This window comes from Aspergillus niger (genome assembly GCF_000002855.4).
Source record: "Aspergillus niger supercontig An02".
NCBI classification, from domain to species: Eukaryota; Fungi; Ascomycota; class Eurotiomycetes; order Eurotiales; family Aspergillaceae; genus Aspergillus; species Aspergillus niger.
The window spans coordinates 2,075,435-2,086,522 of NT_166519.1; the positions used below are offsets into that span (position 1 = coordinate 2,075,435).

Consider the following 11,088-nt stretch of genomic DNA (forward strand, 5'->3'; position numbering starts at 1 on the left):
TGAAACAATCGAAGAGAGAAGCGAAAAGAATAGTATGCAAGCCCACCGTAGTAACTTATTGACCCCAGGGCCAGATCATTCCCGGAATGCATTAATATTGAGGATAAAAAAGAAGCAACAAAAACACAGATATTATGAACTAGCCCGGCTAGAGTAGGTCACTCAGTCACTAGTATGGATATAATTGATAAATAATAATGATGATGGATATAATCTACTCGGGAACGATAGGGTAGGTGGATAAGGTGGTTGGAAGAGAGGGAGGGGGGTGTGAGGATAGAGGATACCCCGAGGACAAAAGCACGGACGGGGCCATTGGCAAAAGAAGGGAGAAGAGAAATTGATATATAAGAAAAGAGAACAACGCTCTGTTATCTGCAAATACAATTCCAGAAAGTTAAATGTCGTGCTCATAAAGCTGGTATCGGGGAAAGCCGCGTGAGGGAGGCATGGCTTCACAGGGAGAAAGACGACTGAGAACTGCTGAACAAATCCGAGAACTGACGCCATATAAAACGAGGTCGAAGAGTCCACAAGAACAACAAGAACCCTGAGATCCCGGCCCCGTAATGCTGAAAGGTATCAATCAATCAAACTTTGAATGCCGAATGCAGATGCATAGGAGTTCCACAACCGAGAAAGAGGGAGACTCTGCAAGCGAAAACAGAAAATGAAAAAAATCATCCAGAGGCGCCTTTCCATCCGATGGCTCTAGCCAATCCAAGAGAAGAAAATGAAAATAGAAAAGATATAGTAGAAAGACCCCACCCCAAGATCGAGAAAAGCAAGACTGTGTAAAAGGTACATCATGACACTGGAGGGCCGCAAAGACGTGCTACCCCTGCAATGATCGCGGAGTTGTGGTTATCACATGAAAGAAGCCGAAGAACGCCCTGTTGGCTGTTGAGAGTATCCACAAAAATGCAGGCGGACTACATTATTATTAATCGCGGTGGTGGTCCTCACTATCGGCCCTGAGGCGGTCGCGAAGGAGAAGCAAAGGCCGATTAGGATCGAGCAGACCCATCATCATCTTGCCCAACTCATTGTGCTTGATAGGCTTGGTGACATAGTCGTTGAAGCCAGCTCGTGCAGCATCCTCAATTTGATCGGTCATTGCGTTTGCTGAGAGCGCCATGATCGGGATTTGAGGATAATGATTCTTCAACTCCCAACCGCGGATATCACGACACGTATCATACCCATTCTTAACAGGCATCTGGATATCACACTGCACAAGGGTGAGCGAGAAATTCAACTGCGCGAAGCGGGAAATCCTGCACTTACAATGATGAGCGAGTAGTATCCCGGTTCCTTCGAAAAGACCATTTCTGTACACTCTTGGCCATTTGTAGCTGTCTCCGCCATAACTTTGATCTTATCGAGGTATTTCAACATCACCTAAGATGGGTTAAAATCAGAAAGAGAGGTGCAATGGGGTGAGTAGTAATGGGCAAGGACGTACCATGCGATTCGTCTCGTCGTCCTCTACTAATAATATCCTGTAGCCTTTGTTGCCGATAACCTCCTTAACCATCTTAGACATAGTCTTGAAGTTGTTGTTGATCTCCCTAGCCATATCTTGGTTTCTATCCTTGCTCAGATCGCGTCGGTTGTCAGGATCGAAGATGGCAGAGAAGGCAGAGGGCTTGACTGGTTTTGGTACTGTGTAGACACGCCTTCCGGTGGCAGCCAGCTCTTTGATCCGGGTGTTGACTTGTCGTTTCTGGTAAAGGTCGGAAATGATGACAAGGGTTGGAGCGGTCGCGGGATCACACTCTGAGACATATTGAATCACGTCCGAAACGTCGTCCACACTGGGCAGGTTGAGAACCAAGTGAGTGAGCTTCGAGCCAGTTTCATCACTCACGTGGTCCCGCCAGTCTTCGATATCTGGAGTTGAGGTAATAGAGAATGGGACCTCAAGAGGGACCACCTGCTCGATGTGTTGCTTGATGGCTTTGCGAGTGTTGTCCAAGGGGCACAGGATAAGAATGGAGAATGCGCTTGGTAATTGTTTCGCGTCATTTGCAACACCCGACGACGGTGGCTGAGTCGAAGAGGGGGATTCCTGCTCTTGGGATACTGGCTCGGTCGCTGGACGTGAGCTGTCACCACTTGGAGTCACGGGTTCCGTTCCGGCCGCAGCGGAGGCATCGATCTTAGTTAGAGGGTCTACCGTGCTAAGATCAGGCGTTGGAAGGGCAGAGGAAAGTGACGACCGCTCGGAGAAACTGGTTGTTGTCAAACGGAGGGGGGTTTCTGGGTTGGCTTGTGTTTTCGAGAGGGATGACTCGAGGGCAGAAGACAGTTCGGCTTGATCTGGCGTCTTATTATTGAGCGTATCTTTCGTGAAAAGTAGTTTGTGCAAGGGGTTAAGCTTGGGCTGCGCTCCGAGCATTTCAGAGGCACCCTGTGCTTGTCGAAGGGTCCGGGATTCTTCGGGCGTCGGTGGTGGGGGGGCATCGACTTTGACATGGAAGGAGAACTTTGCGCCTTGGCCTTCCTTGCTGCTTGGAGTCAATTTTCCGCCATGCATCTCAACAAGCTGCTTGGATAAAAACAGTCCCAACCCACTACCCGCATGTTGCTGCGATCCATTCTGCCCAAGCTGACTGAATCGTTGCATCAACCGTTCCGCATCCCTCGCGCTGAAGCCTTTGCCCGTATCCACGACATCGAAGTTCAATAAGAGTTCAGTCTTCTTGATTTGTGCTGAGGCATCGTGGTAAATGGAGCAGCAGATGTGAATCTCCCCCTGCGCAGTGAACTTGACTGCATTACCGACAAGGTTGATGAGCACCTGTCGGATTCGGAATCTGTCTCCTATGACCATCGGCGGGACATCCACATCCATCAAGTAGTTGATCTCGAGGCCCTTGTCGATGGCCCTAGACGAAACAGTGTCGATCACATCTTCAATCACAGATCGTACATGGAACCACGAGTTGACTAGCGACATTTTACCAGCTTCCACTCTCGAAACATCCAGAATATTGTCGACTAGCTCACGTAGGTTGGTCGAGCTATTCTGGATGGTATCAAGCATTCTCCTCTGATCAGTGTCCAACTGGGTATCAAGAATGAAAGGAATGGTGCCAAGGATGCCGTTTAGTGGAGTCCGGATTTCATGCGACATATTGCTAAAGAACTTCGTCTTGGACTCCATCTGGTTGTTAAGTTGTTGCATGGCTTTGTTCAGTTCCCGCTCTAAATTCTTGCGGTCGTTGATATCCGTGCACGTTCCGTACCAGGACGCTTCGCCACTGCCAAAACTACTTGTCTCGACACAGACCAGACGAACAAGGTGCCATCGGAAATCACCCCCTTTCGAACGCAGTCGTAGTTCTGTCGAGTAGAAGACGCGACCATTCTCATCTCTCTGCACAGACGCAACTCCACGTTTGACAAGCTCTTCCAGTGCGGGTGTGACGCCCTGACCCAGATGCTTCTCCTGAGAATTCTTGGCGGCCGTCGTCTCCGCAGGCGCTTCACCTGCGTCAATGGCGCCCCCAGTTTTCTGTGATTCATGGAGGTAAAGGGAAAGTAAGCCACACTTCTCTAGATCATCATGATGAACATGCTTTGCAAAGCCAAAGTTAAGCGCATCTTCAAGCTTCTGTCCAGTGTACAGATGCCATTGCTCATTCACGAATATAAGGCCCCGGTATTCTGTCGCTTCGAAGACGATCTGCGGAATAGAATTGGAGAATGCTCGATACTTGGCATCAGTGGCAAATTTCTCTCTTTCCTGTGCTGCTTTCAGCTCCGCAATATGCTGTTCATGGATATCAAGGAATGACCCGATCCAATATAGCACCTCTCCTGTGGAAGACAGTAGCGGATTTGCCCGGAAGATGAACCAACGATAAGCCGACTCATCGTTGAAACGCTTTACGCGTACACGTTCGGTGATTTGAGACCCCGTACGCAAAGCATTTGCCCATTCCTGAGATACGTGGTCGCGCTCGCTACTGTGGATGTTCTGCCAGGGATCCCTTAGCTTCTGTTCCTGGGGTTGACTCCGCCTGTAAGCATCGAATTTCGAATTAGTCCAGATAACCTCGCCACTTTGAGGCTTTGCAAGGAATAGATGCAGGGGAACTGAGTTCAACATGAGCTGAGCCACAGTGTCGGTGAACGGACGCGGTAGTTCGCGTTGTAATTGAGCGTAGAATGAATTTGTTGATGGGTGCCGGGAAGTTTGCGTCGGTGATATAACTGGAGGCGCCTTAATTTCTTGTGGCGGTGATATTATTGCCGGGCTTTGGTCCTGCGAGGCAACCTCCTCCTCCGAGGGCTTCCCAAGGAACTTGCCGGGGGATGTAGGAGTTGAGGCTGCAACGTTTTGTTTGACCTTCGCCAGCCTAATGCGCTGCTGGAATTGCTTCGACTGCTGAACGTTGAAATAGCTGTCCACGCCATCATTGCTGAGCCGTGCGGCCACACCGGGTGATTCGGAGAGACTCACAGTTGTCCCTGCCCCAATATTGCTCAATTCGAATCCAGGCGTACCAAGTCCAGATACTGCAGGGCTAAATTTGGCCGAATTTGATCTTTCTTCGGGACTAGAAAGACTGGCGCGGGCTGAAAGCGATCCATCATCCGCTATCGTGTAGTTTACATGGCCGCTGAGTCCAGCGACGAGCTCCAACTCGCTACTTTCATCGGAGAATGTTCCACCAAGGCCAAGAAGATGTCCGTAGCGCGGAACCTCGAGTCGGGAAGTGACTTGGCGCTCAAGCTGACTGTATTGTTGAGCCAAGCAAAAGGAAGTGGTTAGATGGGGCATGAGGTAGGCCAAAGACTTCCTCAGGTTGGAGGGATAAGGCATTATTGAGGAGAGAATGGAAATCACTGCAACGGGAAATCGTAACGTAGACGGTGATGTTTGTTTAGAGCGGCCGGCGTGCAAAAGTGGAATATGGACCACTGACTTGGCCAAGTCGACACCTATGGCTTCCAAGGGCTTGAGGTTGGAATAATCATGAGGCGGGGGATGCTTCGCAAATGCCTCCTCGTCGACAGCGTGACTGACGAAAAAAGGATTTTGCTCCGCATGAGCACGGGGCGCAGGCGAAGGAGCTGGCGACTGCGACCACGGCGAAGGAGGTATTTGCTCGTACTCGTCGAAGAATTCCATAGACGACGTACGATGTGCTTGCAAGCCTGACGCAGCGGGATTAGAAGTCGATCTAGCGCGGGCTGCGTATGGTGCCTGATTATTGGAGGGCTCGGCGGTCGGCGTGACTTGAATTTTGTCCTCGGGGGTCTCACAGGGCGTCTGATCATGTGTCAAGCCCTGGGAGTATTCACGGGTCAGAACAACGGGGTCGGTGCGGCCAAAAAGCTTAACAACTCCTGTCCGCTTGATAAGCGGGTCTGCTTCTACTTCCAACGGCCTAGGTATCGGGAAGACAGCTTGTCGAGGGTTGTCCTGTGTATAATGAGGTGGCCCGGATGACGGCTCGGTTTCTGGAGCGGCGGGGTTCTCGGCGAGGGTAGATGTGCGTTTTAGCTCTGGTCTGAGCGAAGACTTTGGTTGTAGGCGCGGAATTTCCGAGTCCTGAACAGTGGAGATCTTCCTTTCCTTGCCAAACCCGGCGAAGGAGTGTCGCGATAGAAGCGAGGGTCGCTTTGGAGATTTCGAAGCGCTTGTTCCGTTGGCAAGCGCTTCCCTAAGAAACAGTTCCTTCTTTCGCTCCGGGTCTTCATTCTCTTTCGGGATATTATCGCGGGGTGTGCTCGTCTCATCGTGCAGATGCCGTACCTGCGACTCCGTCTCGATGTTCTGATCAAAAACCGCTTTCTGGCCCCATGGGACATTTTCTAGGTCAGTCGCATCGCCAGGTACGGCAAGCGACACTCTCTCAGCACCATAATGGGCTTGCAGAATATGAACCACATTCGCCCACCATGCGTCTAAACCCGGATCTGCGTTCAGTTGCAACGTAAGATCATACAAATTTGGACTGGGATAGTTCGGATCCTCGATCACGTTCTTGTGTACCGCTGGTAGGAAAAAGCTCTGCAAGTGCGGTGTATCTGCCCCTGTCAGCTGCTGCTCCTCCGAAAGTTGCGATGGCACCATGTGCGTCTTCAGTTTCTCAGCCGGCAGTGTCAACTTGAAAGGGCTATGGTTGAGTGTGGAGCTCTGTGTCGGCCGCGTCAAAGGTTGCGTCTGCATTCTCGGGAACGGATAGGACGGGGTTTGGCCGGTGAGGTTGTCGGGGGTAGAATCCATAGCCCGGATGGTCCCACCAGACCCGGTAGAATCGGAGAAGGAAGCTGAGGGCATCGCTCCTGTGGACGAGGCGACTTTGGGGAAGGATACATTGAGGGGTCTTTTCCTTGTCGACCCAGGGGAATTTGAGGTGACAGGATCGGGTTGCGATGGAGGGGCTTCGCGATTAGCCGAAGAAGTCTGGTTCTGTGATTGTTGCATCTGTTGATAGACGAGCAACTCTTCCATCTGCCTCCGGAGCTCTTTAAGGGTTTGCAGGCTTCGTCCCTGGTCCTCTGGGTACTTCCCCGCTTCGGAACTGTCTTTCTTCGCAGGCGTTGAGGTATGACATGCGTCCGTAGTCTGCTCAATCGGAATAGAAGAATAAGCGTTAGCATTCCACGTGTTATTCTCCGTGATCGCGTCTCCATCGATTGCAAATCCAGTGCTGTGAACAGGAAGAAAGCCAGTTGATTGGGAGGAGGTTCGACGGAGGGGATGGGATGCGGCGACAGGCGAAGGGGCCTCGGCCGGCGATGGAAGCGGAGGTGTCCTCATGCTGCGAACTTCCCCCATCCTATACTCCCTCCACCGCCGGTCAGACAATCAATTCTCCTGGGTGAATCCAACTCCGCAGGAGCCAACCGGAGCACTCATCTCTCGGACAAACTGGTCCGCGATCAGGGTAAATATTCGTAATCGAAGAGAGCAGGGGGAGACGACACACGAGCGTAGAAAAGGGGAGGGAGGGGGAAAAAGGTGAGAGAAGAGAAGTGATTGTTGGAATGTAAGTGTGCAAGTATGATAAGAAGGCAGAAGGGGAAAAAAGGAAAAATGGGTAACGAAAAAATACAGTTGAAAAGAAAGTAACAAAAAAGGGGGGGTAGTTTGGCTGGGGTGTAACGAAAAATAAAAAAATAAAAATAAAAAATCAAAGAATGGCCAAAGGGGGGCTGTATTTTCGAACACGGAAAAAAAAAAAGAAATGAAAAAGAAAATTAAGACCCGAAGAGCGGAGGGAGGCAGAAATAAAAGACCAGGTGATATTAAACGGCCTTGAGAGATGGAACTACTTTGTGGAGAGGGGAATATAAAAAGGGAAAGGCACGAGAAGAGGGAGGGAAAGAAATGTGTAAAAGGGAAAAAGGATTTAGGTAGGAAAAGGGTTGTTTGGAGGACAGGGTGGTGACTAAAGCGGTGTATAGCGGGAGTGCAGGGAAAAGAACCAGGAGGAGCAGGAGGAAGAGGTCAAGAGGAGAGAAGGGTAAGTTGGTTTGTGAGGAACGGGATTGCGAGGAAGGTTCGACTGATCTGACCTTTTTCCTAGAAGCACTGGAGCAGGTTTTGCTATTGACCCAGCAGATCGACGATGTGTGCTGAAGGGTGGAAATGGTCCGTCTCCGGGGGTGTTCAGCCTATGACGTAGGCAAGCCCTGGGGGGGTGTCGGTTTGCTCAAACCCGCGGTAACCTACTACTTAGCGAAGATGTCGCCCGGCCTGGGGATTCAAGTTGGAAAAGAGGGGTAGAGGGGAGGACGAAAAAGGGTGGATGGAGGGAACGAAGATGGGTGAGAAGAAAGAGAGGGACTGTGTCTGGCTGTTCTGCCGGACAAGAGAAATCGTCAGGCAATAAATGAGAGTGTGCGCGAGGGAGTTGGGAGGGAAAGGATGAGCAAAATTGGAAAGGCCGGAAGGGAAGTAGAATAGTCCGCTATGGAGGAGGGCGATATTATTATGGTCACTCCGATGGAGAGGGAGAGGATGGAGAAGAGAGCGAGAAAGACAAGAGTGTAAGAGGGAGGTAGGTGGATGGATGGGTTCGATTCGATGGAAAGGATGGAGGGATGGGGGAAAGCCTGGGAAAGGAAACGACTGGCGGATTACTGGCTGACTGACTACTGACTGGCTGGCTGGCTGGCGGATTCCCAAGTCACAGTCACCCGAATTTCATCAGAGCGATTTCCTCGAGAGGGGATGAGAGCCTACCAAACGGCCTTCCCCCAAAGTACACTACTTACTAACGAAACTAACTACCAAAATCAATCCTACTAAACCCAAGTATTGACACCTACCGGCACTAACCGTTAATTAGTCTGGTAACCTAAGGGGGTAAGAAAGAAAAATAAAAAAAAAAAAAAAAAAAAAAAAAAAGGAAAGACAATACTTCAATACAACCACCACTCAGCATCCTGATGCGTGAGTTTGCGATACCGCCACATCCCTGCTGATTATTGCCGGCACAATTCTGGGGTTGCCGAAATGGGCCACCCTATATCACATGATATCCTGGATATAGACTAGTGCCAGGGCATTTTCGACCTCATTGCGTGCCACCACCACCAGATCACTGCGATGGATTTACCCACAGGGCTGTCAAAGACACTATGGGAACATTTAGCCAGCCATTAGAATTGTCCCAACCTTTCAATCAACTTTCAGCCTCATATCCGCCTCCTAGGGGAGTGTCGCCTCATCCGCATATGTAAGGATGTGTTACCGCCTTCTCAGATGACGTAGCGCAGCCTTGGGGGAACCTCGTCCGAATTTCAAGTTCTGATGCTGTGTCTAAGACCAACAGCATGCTGTTCGCCTTGTGAACTAGAAGGTGTATCCGCAGAAATCACAGTGTATGGATATCGACTTGCATAGCCGATATCCTGCGTGTCCGGTGTCCAAGGGGTGAAGCACTCGTGACTGGAGTGTACACTTACCACCGAAGGCACTAGGTCTGTGAGTATGATGAGAATTGAGAATATACAACCGAAAGTGCCAAGTAACTGGCAGACGCTAAACAATTGTCACTTGTTCATGCAGGATGCCTAGTAAGTAGAACCAGCATGTTCCTCGACCTCGTTGAATTGTCTGCCCCAGTAGCAGTGACCCGTAGAAACAAATCGATTTTGCCTTTTTCAAGCTAGTAATATAAACGATGGTTGTGTCTAGCTGTTGGCCTTCATAGCCGCTCTATTAAAATTCCTTCATATGCCAATGCGTAATGTCAATATTACTGCTATCGATAATGGTCTAGCAAAAGGTACAGACTGTTTGAACAACACTCTAGCCGAGAGATTCGTCGCCTTATTGCTATGCTAGTCCAAACACAGTATAGCGGGGAAGGCTGCACCACAAGGCGGAAAAACCACGGGTTCTCAATAAACACCACGCACAGATGTTCTTTTCTCCGTCACCATCCAGAGTTACTCCGTAATTGGGGAGCACCCAGGGGCAGCGGAGAAAAAGGTGGCCACATACATCATCATCAGTGGCTCAAGGGTGAAAGCAGAAAATTCAAAAATAGAAAGCTCCAAAAGTCAACACCCTTGTGGACGACAGAACCCCAAACTGACAAAACAGCCAGCCTCGCTAGGGGGAGTGTGTTCGATGGCACGGTCGGGGAGCCGAGAGACTATGAATGGTGTCGAAGCATGGGAATGTTCGCCGTTAGGGACCTATTTATGGACACCCCTTACGATCATGGTGATGATAGGCGCTCCGGCTCGCATCAGATGACGACATCGGGCGTTCTGTCTACGGGTAGGACCATGGGTACGGAGCCTGACTAGGTACTATTTTACATTAGCTCTGCAATCCTGTACCCCATACATATTCCGGGTGGGTAGCCAGCTGTGATTGGAGCAACATCATCCTTGTCCATCCATGGATATTCGAATCGGGAGAGGCTGGTTCTCTTCTCGGATACCCATCCATGTCACCACTTCAACCACCACTAATCCCCCTAACTAATAAAAATAGTTAATTCGGTTATCGGTAGTGTGGTCAGATATGCCGCATGCCTGACGATGCCATCCCGGAACCATTTCTCTCCTAACGGATTTCGTACAGGAGTCAGGCGATTCAATCTTTCTAATTGAAATACTCCATATATGAGGACAGCTTTTAAGGTTTGCAAACTCGTCACCTACCCTTTTTAGCCGGCTTAGGTGCTACGTACTTGTGTCACGTCTCCTGGCTTTTATTCTGGAAAGTGATTAAGAGCCACGCTACCTGCAAACCTTGTACAATATGAGCATTCTTACTGAACTCTATCTAGTCTGTCCACTCACATTATAAATTGTCCATCGGTCTGTTTCCTTGCACTTCTATGGTCTATGAATGGTTTACGAATACGTCACACATGACCGGATGAGCTAAGTTAGGAGTCGCCTCATATGATTCGTTGAGTTATGCGCTACGCCCAGTTCATTAGATGAGAGAAGTCACAGTGGAAGGGAACCATAGCGCCTATGAATGAGAAATATCAAGGTAATCTGTCACCGCCAAGCACCATCCCCGTTAGCTAGTGGAGAGCGACCAACAGATGATTAATAGGAGGTCGATCCATATCATAGGCTAGGATATCCACTAAAGTCTACTGAATCAGTATATACAGATGAATAGTGCCAATTTATCATTATTGATAGTATCATGATGGTACGCAGGTGTTGCTAGATCAGCGAAGTCGACTATAATATGACATTTCAGGTTTGCAGAAAATTCATGATCACTACTACAGGGGCAAGCAGACATCGGTGTCTATCGCATTTTGAAATAACCATGCCCACTACAACTGTCCTAAAAACCCAACCAAATACTTTGATACTGCTTGATCATTCTATTAGCCGTTTATAAACTCATTGATAGACCGACCTTGACTGGACTGGCCTGACCGTGTAATCTCAACTCGAATCTTGCTTTAGGTTCAATTATATTGTGACCTGAAAATAGAGCTACTGTGTACGTACTCACATCCATATTAAGCAGCGTATGTCTTACCCATTGACTGTTCTAATTGGGCCAGTTATCAAAGGATCCGATGATCAGGCATGCAGATTTTTCCATCTGACCGACGTGTCTTCCGTAGACGC

The 11,088-nt window shown here is 49.5% G+C and overlaps 2 protein-coding genes across 2 annotated transcripts; one reads left to right on the forward strand and one right to left on the reverse strand.

Annotated features, from left to right (window-relative positions):
- Positions 1 to 943: 943 nt before the first annotated feature.
- An02g08490 (uncharacterized protein) lies at positions 944 to 6,781 on the reverse strand (the record flags this gene model as incomplete). Its single annotated transcript, XM_001399945.3, has 3 exons — positions 944 to 1,231; positions 1,288 to 1,401; positions 1,466 to 6,781. 3 exons carry the CDS (start codon positions 6,779 to 6,781, stop codon positions 944 to 946), a joined length of 5,718 nt encoding a protein of 1,905 aa, XP_001399982.3.
- A 1,155-nt stretch (positions 6,782 to 7,936) lies between these two features.
- On the forward strand, positions 7,937 to 9,786 carry An02g08500 (hypothetical protein; the record flags this gene model as incomplete). The annotated part of the gene is made up of 5 exons (XM_059746452.1): positions 7,937 to 8,013; positions 8,376 to 8,419; positions 8,531 to 8,705; positions 8,950 to 9,045; positions 9,252 to 9,786. The coding sequence occupies 5 exons, from the start codon at positions 7,937 to 7,939 to the stop codon at positions 9,784 to 9,786; spliced, it is 927 nt and encodes a 308-aa protein (XP_059600047.1).
- Between the last annotated feature and the right edge of the window lie 1,302 nt (positions 9,787 to 11,088).